This window comes from Oreochromis niloticus, linkage group LG6 (genome assembly GCF_001858045.2).
Source record: "Oreochromis niloticus isolate F11D_XX linkage group LG6, O_niloticus_UMD_NMBU, whole genome shotgun sequence".
NCBI lineage: Eukaryota > Metazoa > Chordata > Actinopteri > Cichliformes > Cichlidae > Oreochromis > Oreochromis niloticus.
The window spans coordinates 17,336,739-17,351,026 of record NC_031971.2 but is presented as its reverse complement, the minus strand read 5'-3'; the positions used below and the strand labels follow the sequence as shown (position 1 = coordinate 17,351,026).

General features: G+C 41.5%; 1 protein-coding gene across 4 annotated transcripts in view; it reads right to left on the bottom strand.

The window, feature by feature from the left end:
• Positions 1-11,296, bottom strand: part of coro2aa (coronin 2Aa) — a 45,664-nt gene extending 34,368 nt beyond the window's left edge. Inside the window, exons 1-2 of one of the 4 annotated variants that reach the window (XM_003452215.5) lie at positions 11,193-11,289; positions 10,903-11,111 (exon numbers count right to left, since the gene is read on the bottom strand). In XM_003452215.5, the coding sequence (XP_003452263.2) occupies positions 10,903-10,917 (15 nt within the window). In that variant the 5' untranslated portion in view covers positions 10,918-11,111; positions 11,193-11,289. Of the gene's footprint in view, positions 1-10,446; positions 10,534-10,717; positions 10,816-10,902 lie in introns of those variants that run through there. The other 3 variants (XM_025907652.1, XM_019359985.2, XM_019359983.2) reach the window with 3 other exon arrangements.
• Positions 11,297-14,288: the final 2,992 nt, after the last annotated feature.

The following is a 14,288-nucleotide window of genomic DNA, read 5'->3' as shown; positions in this document are numbered from 1 at the left end:
AGCTAACTGCATTAATGCACTGTGGCATGCAACATGACATGCTAGGCTCAAATTGTCTGTGAAGCCTCAAACCAAACATTAGCTAAAGAAATGCACTTATACATGGTTTTGTTTGTAGTCTTTAGCTAAAAGCTAATGCTTAACCCAAGTATAACATGCTCACTAAGTCATTATATTAGCAGGCTAACATAGTCATACTAGTGCTAATAAAGTAAAGTGGCAACAGATCAGATATACCTCTGCAGGTCATAAACTAAAGTAGGCCACTTCCACAATTAACTTAGAGTTTATACAGTCATGTGAAAAAAAAAAAAATGTTCACAGGACTCGCTGCAGTTTGGTGATAAACTAAATACACCCAATGATTCAACAGCCTTTAACAGCAAGAACTGGCTTCGCACTTGACTCTATAACACATCGGTATACAGATAGGTTCATGGTCCACTCAGTGACTGCAAGGTACTGAGGTCCTGTGGCTGCAAAACAACCCCAAATCATCACCCCTCCACCGCCGTGCTTGACGTTTGGTACGAGGCGTTTACCAAACGTCTGTCCAAAGTACATTAATCCAGAAATCTCGTGGTTTGTTCAGATGCTGTTTTATAAACCTGAGCTGCCGTGTTCTTTTTAGACAGAAGAGTCTTTATCCTAGCGAATCTTCCAAACAAGCCAGTCTTTTTCTAATTGGACTGTCATGAACCGTCACATTAAACATGCTAACTGAGGCCAGTAGAGACCGAGATGTACCACATGCGTTTTTCTGTTTCTCTGAGTGTTACACAATTAGACCTTCAGGTGAATTTGCTGGGATGACCACTCCTGGGAAGACTGTGGCATTAGGTTGCACATCTGAATGCTTTTGTTCCCCTCCACTACAGAACTGTGCTGTTTTGTTGCCATTAAAAAAAAGTGTTAAGTGTTATTTAAGATGTATAATTTCAAAAAGCAACAGAACATGGTATTATGAAAACAAAACGCACTGCAGCGCGTTCACATGTAAAAAGACAATTATTTTTACCCAAATTGGATAGGCCAGTTCATACCTTACAGGCTGTGTCAGCTTCATCATAAGGATAAAAAAAAATGTGTTTTCCCCTAAATACAAATTTCTTTGGCAAAAACTGATCAATCTTGGCTCTTTTGATAGGAACAGATGCCAAACCCTGCCCTGAGACATCATAAAAAGAAAAGTACTGCCCCCAGTTGGCAAAGAGTGCTGGCAGTGTGCCGTTAGGGCTCATGCTCCGTGCAGACAGAACCAGGCTAAAACATGGTTTATGCAGGCATGGTAGAATAAATGATCTGGCTGTAACATGAGACCTTTAAGAAAAGACAAAAGCGATCAGAATTTAAATGCCTGTGCCAAGTTTTATGGCAATACATCTGTTAGCAGACCTTTCACTGCAAAACCACATGTAAATCAGGCAACAAATGCACGGCCAGTTTGTTTATCCATTAACACAAAGTCATCCAGCAGTTGCTGAAATATTTTCGTCTGCACACAAAAATTTCAACCTCATGCCTCGCTGCAAGTACAAATAACAGTATGTAATTTTACACACTCAGTAATATATATCTTTGAGGATGTAGTACAACACTGTACACAGAGACACTTATTCTAATCACCTTGTAAACTTATCCGTGGAAGCAGTTGTCGGGTTTAATAAGCAAACATGCAGACATGGCATCAGAGAGCAAGTCTGCAACTGTTCTGACAGTAATTTTCATGATGTGCAACTTTAAATCTCATGAATCAATAGGCTGAACAAACACACACGCACGCAGACAGGTGGAAGAGGCCAACCACTCGTTATCATGAATAATAAATAAGACTCTGCTGACCCATCTGCTTCATGACTAAGACCTGCCGACTTCAAAAACAACCGCAGCGCACTGCCTGAAGCAGCAGGGTTTTTATAAGTCCGACCAGAAGCTTCTGATCTTTATATGGAAATTCTTTCAAATGAAAAAAGAAAAAAAAAAAAGCACCAAACTAAACAACTGTGACCTTTAATCAAAACTTACTGATATTATACAGGGAGTGACCAGTAACGGTGTGACCGGTAACCATGTGACATTATCTTGTCTGCCATATTGGACATGTGACAATCATGGTGAAAATGTAAGATCAAGTGAATAAGGGGCCCTTTGTACCCGCCCTCGGTGCCTCACGAAAGTCGACAAACTGTCACAAGCCGCCAGCATCCAACCTCTTAATTTTAGTAACCTGTACCAGTGGTATTGGTTCCGCCCCCAGTTATGCAGGCCCAAAGACTAGTCAGTGACCCTCGAGCAACCACCTCTTGCTAGGGAAAAATGAATATCGCCCAACTGGTTGCTAGCACACTGCTGCGGTCGCGGGTTGAATCGAAGATAGGACTACTCGGACTAATCTCTGAGCTGCAGTGAAGGGGTGAAAAGTGCGACACAAACTGGAAATGGAGCTGCAGCGCCTTCTGAAACATGCTGCCTGCAGAGCTCAAGCACAGCTTTTACTTTGAAAGAGCTGCATTGCACTTTTTCAAGTTGCATTACTGCTCAGCTAGGAGTTAGCAAGTGTTTGCAGTCTAATACTAGCAGCCATTAGTGCTACCCCTCACCCTTGTAGTAGATCAACCTATATATATTTGAAAATACTAGGTGATGTCCTTTTTGAGTTATCTCAATCATAACATTTTCAGAAAATTGACCTCTGACCTTTAACTTGAAGTCAAGTTCACTGGGATTCAAACTCATTTGAGAGTTTTAGTAAATGCTTCAATGGGGTGACCTTGAAAATCCTATGTTGCCTCATTCTTGAGTTACTGCATTCACAAACTTGGCTGTCCATGCTGCATGCTCCAGCGGGGTGACTGTGACACCCCATCAGCCTTTTACGGCTGAGGGGGAAAAAAACTACAGGCAACTATGGCAACCTGATAGCAACCAAAGCAAGACAAGGAAGTTTTTGGTGCAACCTCATCCAGCAAGAGCCAGTAACCTCCAGGAACCACTGCCAACCGGTCAGGAGATTCATGTTTTTTCCCGCCAACCGGTGGCTGTGTCATGGCAAACAATTCTCAAGCAATGTGCGCAAGATGTGATCAAACGCCTCAATAGAACAACTACCAACGAAACAGCATATAAACCCTTCAGGTCCTAACCAGCTGTTCATTCTGAAGCTTGGCCTGCAGTATTTTACTTTTACTGTGCACACATTTACTGACTCCCTCTATATTTTCTAAAATAATCCCCTCCCTGTTTGGGGATTATCCGGCACCACGTGGGTCAAACAGCTGTCATGTCAGAAACGTGCACGGCAACCTGCCACGACCGATCTGAGTGACAGTGACGTAACAGTAAAAGAAAAAGAAGGTCAGGGTGGAAAGACAAACAAGACTTTCGAAGCCATTGTTGGAGGAGTCATTATGCCTGGCACTGTAAATGCCCTGCAGTGACAAACAGCAGACGACAGCTTGTCTAAGGGAAGTTTGTAGTCTTTGGGACAAAGACAGAGAGCTTCTGTGGTCACATGCACACTCTCGATTTATATAAGAGCATTTTCGGGATTTTTAAACCATTGTCAGGACAAGTACAGTAATCTTCCCCGATATCCACCAGCAGATTGTTTTCTAAAGCCCAAAACTCTGCAGATTTTATTCACTTTGACCGCCAGGCTGAAGCATCAAATGATGATCCACGAATACCAGACAACAACTGCCCTGTGATGAATCTACTTAACAACTCAAAAGTCTGGCTTCTTCGAGGAAGAGCTTCTGATGGGCTATGATTATTACATCAATCACTGCTCACACCTCTCAAAAAAGACACCAAGAGAGAAGAGCGTTAAAATAAGGATTAAAGTTCTTATCTCAGGTCCTGTGTTTGGTCTTTGCTGGATTTTTTCCCTATTTCTTAAAGACATGTCTTTCAGATACTGTTAATCTGCTATCGATGGATTCTTAGGCCTGCCCTTTCTTTTTTGTCTTCCATTTGTCCAGTTTCCTCAATTTTTTTCTAAGGATACACTGCACACCGTTACAGAGAGTGACAAGTTTTTGGCTAATAGCTCTTTGGGAATCACCTCGGTGCAAAAATACTATTTTGGGTCGGTTGGACTGTGACATCTATTTTCATGGATTCAACTAAAGAAATGGGAGTGAATTCTGACAGGCTGCTGGTAACAAAATGCATAAAGATGCAATTTAAAATTGTTTTTTTGCCATGTTGTCTGATATGTGTAGACACAACACTGGTTCACCTGTGGAGTTATGTGCTTTTTATGTTTGAATGAGTCACAGATCAGAATTAAGCGACTGAAACAAGCTAACAAAGACCCCCTCTGAAAATGGTGAGGTACAAGGACTGGACTGAAAATGAGTGAAAAAGCAGCCAATGCCCAATGAAGAACTTTAGAAAACTATTGCTTAGGTGCACTTAAAGAAATTAAATCACCAGAAATTTGTGTTACTCTGAGTTTTTGAGGACACACAATCTCCGAACAAAGAACACTCAACAGGTTTCCACCTGTTAGAAAATCCTGGCAAAGACAGAATAAGTGCATACCAGATGTTTTATTGACAGTGTGAGAACAGCAGGATTAACTGAAAGAGGCCACAAGTACCGTGAAATCACTCTGACCCTGCCGGGCAGTGAAGCAGGCCTTCATTAGTTTTAGTGAAAACTGAACCACAGGAGGTGTGGCGGGGGCAGAGAGTAAGAGTCTTAAGGCCACAGGGGGCTTGATTCTGGAGGTACAGTCATGTATGAGGCACCATTTATTGAGGACACAGGGTTCTCCAACATCACCTCAGGGCACAAAGTCGGGTCTGTAATGGCAACAGAGGACATGTGACATGAGCTGCTTCAGTTTCAGGGTTTTCCTCTTAACCTAATAGGTAATAAATCAGTGATGTAACCCTCAACAAAGAAAGTAAAAATGCATGATTGGCACCCACACACACATGCGCCGGCACACACACAATGCTGCAAAGACGAAACCATGCACAGTTACAATCCTGAACATTTAATGACTACAGTAGCTATTGTTGAAGTTGTTTTTGCAGATTTATTACTTTTAAATGCTTAAAATCACCGAATCCCCAAAGAGCAACGTCCAGCCACTGAAGAACTGCAGCTGCTCCCTGGGCCCCTGGAGGCTGGCTCCAAAAAGCTGAGTCCCAGTGGACTCCAAATGCCCAAATTTAGATCAGGAATAAACATGTTACATAAGCAAAACATTTTACCCTCAATTGGTACAATTTTAAGCTTTTTTAAAAACAACAACAATATTATAGTTGCAGAGATATCTTGCTAGCTAGCTGTGCAAGCAAGTTAGGTCATTGATGAAAATTAGCCACCAGTGAATTTAACACTGCTAAAAATTTATTATGTGATTTTCGCAACACGTTTCTGATTAATTAATCTGTTTGTTCTTTCAGCTCTGTTACAACACAACATTGTAACAATATTTTTATGTACAATTTTTTTTTTTTTTTTTTTTTTTTAAAGGGCTTATACTGGCTGCTAGGTTTGTTCATCCATCTATCCAGCTTCTGCTGCTTGTCTGGGTTGCTAGGGCGCCCAGGCCCCCCTCTCCACCTCTTCCAGCTTTTCCAGCGTGATACTGAGGTCTTCCCAAGCCAGCTGAGAGGTACATGCTTTGCCTCCCCCCTGAGGACATGCTGGAAACACCTCACCTAAGACGTATCCTGGAGGCATCCTTATTGGACACCTGAACCACCTCAATTGGTACCTTTTAGCTCTAATCTGAGCCCCTCCCAAATGACTGAGCTCCTTACCGCATCTCCAAAGACCTGAGGGTTACTTATCAATGAAGCAGGAACAGAGAAGTGATCCTGACGCCACCAATCTGGAAAGCCGCTGCTGCTTGGCTGCACCTTAGAAACTCCGCCTCCCACAGGGAACAGGTTACTGCTGGAAATGCAAACCAAGCTCTGGCTGCAGTCATACAGGGGACTAAATGGCCCATAACAACAGGTTTGTCATCACTTTATTGCACAACAGCAGCTTAACAGCCGCATATATCCTGCACAGATTTTCTAGCGCTCAGGTCATCGGGTTGATTCAAGGGCATGTTTGCTGAAAAGCACACCTTCAGTTCATTGCAGGTGTTACAGAAGGACAGACTGACCCCTAAAAGCAGCAGCAGCAGCAGCAAGTGCCTCATCACTGCTGCAGATGTGAGTGACAGGAAGATATACTACAAGATAAACAGCCAAGTATTTCCACAGCAGGGAAAAAACAAAACAAAAAAATCAAAAGAGGCTCTGCTTCAGAGATTCTGAGGAAATGAGGATCTACATAGCAAACAGCACACGTCACAGGCTGGACAAAGCGAGGGAATCTCAGGTATGCGTTTAACAGTCTGTGTGATGACATGCCAGGTTAGCGTTTTATGGCCCTAACATGAAACTGCGCAGCAGATTTTTTACTCTCTCTACAGTGGATTTAAACAGAAGAGCCTGTGGTGCCTACAGATCCCACAAACACCTCGTTAAAAATGAGACTGTCAAGATTTTTCACCCGAGTTCAAAGCCGGCTACAGCAGGGAGGGTTCATTTGTGGTCGGGAGATTTTTGTTTCACACAAGCGCAGACGTGTGGCAAACTCATTAGTCTAATGCTGTTTTTGGCAGCGGGTTGGCCATTAGGTGGATGACAGGCCTAATTAGACAACTCGAGAGCTGGCATGACACCTCTCCACACAGCATGGCACCAAAAGTCGTGCCTCAAACTGACACGCTTTAGTCTTAAACTCTGCGCAACCCCAAAACATGTTCGCTGTTCATTAGCTACAGACTTTTTTTGTCAGGGGCACGCAGAAATCTGCATCAAGCCCCCGCCAAGCTGAAGAGCGGTAACTGACCTCGCTGTTTATCTCAGGCGCTCTGATAAAATTCCCAAAGGGGGGAGAGCAGCGAACTGTTAGTGTATCATTAGGAAGTATTTAAAAAATGAGGTCAATTCTTAAACTAAACACTATTATTTTACATCTTTAAACAGAGCAGCTCGACATTTTTGGAGCTTCTTTTTGAGTGTTAAATGCTTGGAAAGTGTTTAGGAGCCACTTCGCTTAGCATAAAGATGGGCGGAAAGGTCAGGCTGGTGTCTGTGGTCAGCCCTGACAGGAGCCTTGAACTTGGATCCTATTAAGTTTAATCAGTGCAGAGGGAAAATATGAAAATATGTCAGAGTCATGGGGGAGCTAATCGTTTCCACCTAACAGTCAGGGCTGCCACTTTCCAGCTAACAGGTGGGGCTGACAGTTTCGGCTTGATAAATTTAATGATCACAAACCCAACTTTGCCGCCGGGGTTGATGACCAAACTTTTTTATTAGTTCATTTATGATTTCCTAACCTGTTGAACAGTGAAAAGTCTGTCCATGGGTGACGATGTTTTATCTAGCCATATCAGCAACCTTAAAGTCTGTTTTCAAGGTTGCTAGGATACCCGTTGATATATTTTGATTGTTGTTTTATTGATTTGAGAGGTCACAAATATAGCTGTAACCTATTAATCCGCAATTCTTTTAAAAAGAAGAAGAAGCAGATTTCAAAGTCAGGTCCCGAAAAGCTGCAAAAGGGGCTTTAATAAAAATGATCACCAAAAAAAAAAAAAAAAAAAAAAACCCTGATGGCACCACTCATGACTCAACCTGAAGAAAGCTGCTGTGTAATGCATGATTCAGCTGTGACTTTATAACTGCTCACCTGTCAAATGGATACTCATGTAGCTAACCCTGTAAAGCTGCATGAATCTCACAGGAAAGACTCCTACCAATAGCTGGAAGCAGTAAGCTGGGCTGGCCTAAGTTGGGTTTATTATTGATGAGGCTCATTAATAAATGTAAACTGTTCTTTGAGCTAATTTTGAAGCTGTTAGTGATAAAAATGTTGAAAAAGATTAAAAACATTACATGAGCACAAAACCAAAACACTGTACGGCTCTGTCACAGTAGAATAAAAATAGTAGAGTAAAAATCCCTCGTTTTGACTTGGGAAGAAAGGAAGGGAAAAAAAATGGTTGCCCACTGATTAAATGGATTTTTTCCATTTCCAGCAACACTTTCTGATTAGCTGCGACGACCAACTGGTTCCCCAGAGCCAACGCCCTCAATATGTGGGCCAGGAATTGAACAGGTCACCTGGTGGGAGGCAACCTGTCTCCAAACACTGCGCTGTGACTCAGAGTGACTCCCAAACAGACTGGATAAGGCTTACAAAAATCTGCAGTCTCATCTCCCCCAAATATTCACCTTGGATACAAAGCTCTGTTTTTATCTAACGCTACAGGAAAATTGAGAATATCAATATCAAACTGCGAAAATAAATGCAGTTAAATGGGACTTTCACTGAACCAACTAACCACAACTTATGGAAAAATAAAATAGAAGGAAGAATTTGATAAAACAATTCAGTCACACATCTGAAAATCCCCTGGAAATAATACAAATATTCGTTTGGTCCAATCACGGCGCACGCTCTGGACCGGCCTTCTGTGAAACTGATGTGCACTGCCACACTTGAAGAGCCAACTGGCACTAAAGTCCTAAATTTGTCCCACAGCTCCACATGTGGTGAGCATTAGACTCGGTTCATTAAACACAGCTCTCAAACTGTTATTTTTCTTTGTCTTAAGTTTATTTACGCCCATCCAGACAGAAGTGAATTTAAAAAAAAAAAAAAAACACACAATGGATCCAAACAATCTGGTGAACTGGTGGCCTGAAAGAGTACAGCCACCCACAGAGCAGAAATAACAGGCTTCACTTAGAAGCAGGGAGGTGTTTACACTGAACGGCCACACCAAATCTATTCACAATATACTCGCTGATGGGACCTGCAGCATTTTGATTACAGCTTTATCAGTGTACAACTGTTTGGATTTTGTGTTTGCTCACAAGAAAAAATACAAATGTGCGACTCGCAGGTCCTGAATAATGAAACACCTTTAAAGTGTTTTTCCAAAACAAAAGTATTATTTAAAACGCTAACGTGTTCACACGGTTGTTTGAAAATTAACCAGATAACTAATCAGCTATCTGTAGGGATTACTTTTTTCCTTTTATTCAAAGATGAAAAGTAAACTAAAGCTTCAGTTAACAATTTTAAACAATTATTTAAAACTGTTTTCTGTTGAGCTATTGAGCTAATATTTTAAAACAACCAGAAACAATAATATTTTTTTAAAAAAGGCTGCTTTGTCCAACAACCTAAATACTGAATTTTGTTTCATATAAAAGAAAAAGAAGCAGAATTTTATTTTAATATCAGTCTTTTTTTTCAGTACTTGTTTGGTGAAAGTGCTCATTTTTAGCTGTTGCCTTGACTTGACAGCTATCTTGATTAAAAAGAGATAATGTTCAGGACGGTGTGCTTTTCTCCATCATACATGACAGCTAAGCATGTGTGTGCTCTGGACTGATAGCTGGAATAAAAAAAAGTCAAATGTGGATTTCACAGCTAAAATCTTCTAAATTTCCAATACTAAAGATAATTAGATGTGGAAAATCTAAATACTTTTTAAGCAAACTTAATTATGGATTTAATTCTATTTTCAATTACTTTCAATTTTATTCATTAAACTGCTTTCATTAACCCCAGTATCGAATCAGCCAATCACACTTGGATGTGCTCAAGACGACCTGCTGAAGTTTAAACTGAGCATCAGAACGAGGAAGAAAGGGGATTTGAGTGACTGTGAATGTGGCAGACGGGCTGCTCTGATTATTCCACAAACTGGTGATCTATACTGGGATTTTCATACACCATCTTCAGACTGTCTCAAGCATAGAGAAAGGCAACGGTGACGCTTTACAGCTGAAGTATGCAGAAGAGCATCTCTGAAAGCACAGCATGTCAGACCATGAAGCAGAAGACCACATTGAGGCTACAGTTCATACACGCTCGCCAGAATTGGACAACAGATCTGACGAGTCTCGCTGAAATGGTTGGGTCAGATTTTGGTGCAAACAACATGAAAGCGGGGATCCATCCTGCCTCGTATAGACGGTTCATGTTGGTGATGTAATGGTGTGAAGGATGTTTTCTCAGCACACTTTTGCATCCTTAGATCCAACTGAGCATCTTTGCCACAGAAAAATGCTTATCTGAGCATTGTGACCATGTCCATCCCTTTATGATGACATGTTCCAATGGCTGCTTTAGTTAACACACCATGTCACAAAGTTCAAATCATCTCAGACTGGTCTCTTGAACACAGGTGACTTCACTGTAATCAAATGACCCCCACAGTCCAAACCTCAGTCTAACAGAGCACATCTAATAGATGTGCCATCCTGTCAATACGGACCAAAATCTCTCAGAGATGTTTCCAGCACCTGTGCCGTTTAGAAGGCAAAAGATCCAACCCAGGACTAGCAAGGTGTACCTAATAAAGTGTCCACTTAACGTATAATCAATTCGATCAACTACTGTACTCACTCCGTTTAAATATGGTGAAGTTGACAGTGCAGGTTTTTCTGTTTCCACCCATGCAAACATAGAAACAGCAGAGAGCTATGGAGTCGTGCTATACTGTGTGTGCCTGGGGGGGGGGGAGACCCGATCAGCTGTAACAGAAACCGCTGCCCACTTCTGCGTCACATTGTCAAATACCAAGCAAGAGGTTGGAGGTGTGGGGTAGTGTGGAGGTGTGGGGTAGTGTGGGGTGTGGGGTGTGGGGTAGGGGGGGATGAAATGCGTGCAAACAAACCTCGTGGCTGCCGCAAAGTCGTCCGCTAAAATCCAACCTGGGAGCAGGCTGTGGAGCCGCATGGCACAGCTCCAACTCCGGCTGCAGCTCAGACCCCCCCCAAAGTGTCCCACCCGCACACGCAGCGAGTGCGTGATGGCAAGTAAGCAACACAAAGCGAGAAGTTGGAGCAGAAGGGAACTCACCTTTGAGACGGTCATAAGGGGCGAGATGTGGCGTCAGGTGGTAGTGTTTCCCCCGAGGGAAGAAGGCTCGAGCGGTGGAGCTGCTCCTGCTGGATGTGCTGGCTTTGCTGGTGGTGGAGGGGACTAGCCGGGGAGCAGGAACCAGTCGTGTTACATCACCGATTGCTGTGGCAGAGTGGTCACTTAAAAGTCATGACGCCCGCCTCAACCTTGAGAGTCCCCCGGAATTTTTTTTAAAAAAGAAGACAATAACAACAACAATAATAATAATAACATAAATAAAATCTCACAGCCAAAACATTTTCTCTGCCCTTCAAACTGCAGCCACCATGAAAAAAAAGAAAAGAGGAGGAGGAGGGTGGATGAGGAGAGATGCGAGCACAGGACGCGACGAGAGAGGAGGAAGAGGAGGGAGGAGGCAGGGAGGGGCGAGGAAATCCAGGTCGATCAGTGCAAAGATATAAAAATATTATCATGAACACCGAGTAGCCTGAAGGCCAAACAAGCGATGTTAAAATAACATTTTAACAGTTTCACACACAACATGACAGTTTCACGATCAATCACACAAGAGCAGAGGAAGCATTAGCCCTGTTTCGTTTACATTAACCTGCTCTTTATTCACCCACTGTAAAATCAAATAAATCTTAATTATAGCAGGGGTGTCAAACATAGGGCCCGGGGGACAGAGTCGGCCCCTCGGAAACTCTAATCCGGCCCACTGCACGGCTTTGGAAAATGTGGAGGACATACATTTTTATCTTTTACTGTAGTTTCACAGGTTTTACACCTTACTACAGCATTCCTTTATCACGTAGGAAAACTGAGGCGTACTGTTGAAATTGCTCTTCTTTGTCTTATATTAATTTTAATATACATTTATTTTATTTTATTTTTAATTGCATTTTTAACCGGTCCAGCACACATAAGATCAAAATAAGTTTGACATCCCTGATTTATAATCTGTCTGCTCTTGGTTGCATTTTCTTTTTATTATTATTATGCATAGCAGCTAAACAGCACCCTGTGTGTCCATCCCTAACTGCAGTTTACAGTTTCATTCATCAAAAAAAGTAGAAAAACATATCGATGATGCACATTTATTTTAAGAGTCCATCACCATCAGTGTCACCTTTCAGCAGCCAGGTTATCATATGAATGAAGCTCAGTTCAGTATATTTGAGAGCCAAATCAAAACAATATGCTTTAGCACCTTGTTTACTCTCGTGTTTGGCTCCCGCTGAGTATCGCTGTATTTGCATAGATCCTTTATTTGTATGTGTGTGCGTGTGGTTTGTGTGTTTTCTGTCACATGTTTTGTAATTTTACATAGATCATTTTGCTGATGTGGTGTGTGGGTGTGTGTGTGTGTGTGTAAAGCTCATTGACATGCACACCTGAAGCAGAGCGCCTGGTTTCTGTGTAGGCAAACCGTGCTGAGCGTGTCGTGTACAGTGTTCTGTGTTACAGCTGGCAGGCAGCAGGGATCACACAGAGGAGCTGTCAATAAAAACTCACACATCAGTTTTGCCCCAGGGTCTGGAAGCGAGAGCAGCTGCTGAAATGTGGTCAGCAAATGTGGCGATGTGTTGTTTTACTCTCAGTGAAGCATGATCCATATCACTGTGTTTGCATAGATCCTATATGCTTTATGTTTAGTGTGTGTGTGTATGTGGACATTATATAAACTCTGCTTACTAACGGTTACACTGCACAGATGTTGATTAATGTAAGTTAATGTAAAAGCTAAACAATTTTTAAAGACTAATGGTGAAAAAATTGAAAGCCAGATCATTTTTAATTGCTTATATGGAAAATTTAAAGAAACAGAAAGAAAAAAGGGATGGATGCCATGTTGTGTGACAGGTCTGCCACACATTTTCATTTCAGGGTTTTTATTGCCCCCCAGCGGTGAAACAGCGCTATTACAAAAGCCTTATCAATCATAACCTTAACACGTAAAAAAAAAATTTTAATTATTATATTATACAGAAAAAGATAATCGGTGAGTAAAATATTAAATAAACAGAATAAAATTAATTTTGGTAAATTTCATTAACAGTCAGCTAGTAATGAATAAAAGTCATGAGTAATTCATGCTGCTTTCACCATGGCACCTCAGTCATGGCTTCATCTGCCTTATTGGCTTACTTTTAACCAGCATGTGCTTCTTGTTGGTTAAAAGTTTTAAATTTCCTGTTTTATAATTTGTTGTCCTTTGTTTCAGGAAAATCAACCCTGACATGTGACTCTACTTCTCTGAGGTACTGGGCGAAAGAATATTAGATACATATTGGAAATAATCCGCTGGCACCAATTTCTAATATTTCAAGCAACTGTTGTAGAGGCAGGACTTTTAACATTTTAATAATCCTTGTGCATTGCTGTGAAAAAGCATTTGCCTCCTTCCTTCCTAAACTATGATTTAACGTATTGAGGGGGGGGGAATGCTAATCTAAGTGATTTCTTGATTCAGCAAAACTGACAGTAATCAGGCCCGAGAGTAGTTAGTGAAACTGAACTCAGCTTTCAAAGGTGTGAAAACAGGTGTGCGTCACTATCAGCCAAGGTTGTTGGCTGATAGTATGTTAACTGAGCACGGCTCTGTGAAAACATGGGCCTGTAGCTAAGGTCCCATTCTGTTTTCAACCATGGTTTAATACCATCAAGTGTCAACTTCTCCCACAAACGTCATCATAAACATGCGTCATGGTGGATTTATGTCAACAGGAGTGTGCCATTAAACTGAAGCTCGTTTATTAACGTTTCCAAGGTAACTGGAAATCCAAAACATTTTCTGATGAAGCTGCTGATTTTCCTCAACCCTAATTAAATGCAGTTATGACAAAGCATTATGTATCATTAAGAGACTGGTGCTTTGTATGTATGGCATTAAACAAGAAGCGACTCCCTCATTCACTAACAGTACATGCAGTAATTCATACATTGCAACTGAGTCATGGGGTGTACTCAGTCACAGCACTGGATAAAGTACTGTGGATACTTTTTTTGACGACTATGTTTATTAATAGCGTGCTTTATTATAATATAGTTTGCAGTTTTACCAAGCTTTCATTATCAGTTTTACTCCAGTCACACAAAGCCAGGCAGGAGTTAAACTAAACAACTAAACTCAGAAAGCATTTCATTTCAAAATATTATATTTGTATTTATTTTTATTCAACATGGTGGTTCCTTCTTTCATGAATCAGGAGAACATGTTTGAAGCATCCAAGATGCATATTTTGTAGTCCACCTGTAGTTTCAGCACATCATCCCATTGTTAAGCTATTTCCATCTCAGAAATCCTTCTGAACTCTCCTTCACATTTTTCTCGATCCACAAGTTTTTCACCAAGGAAAGGAAAAGTGTTTAGCAGAAGACGC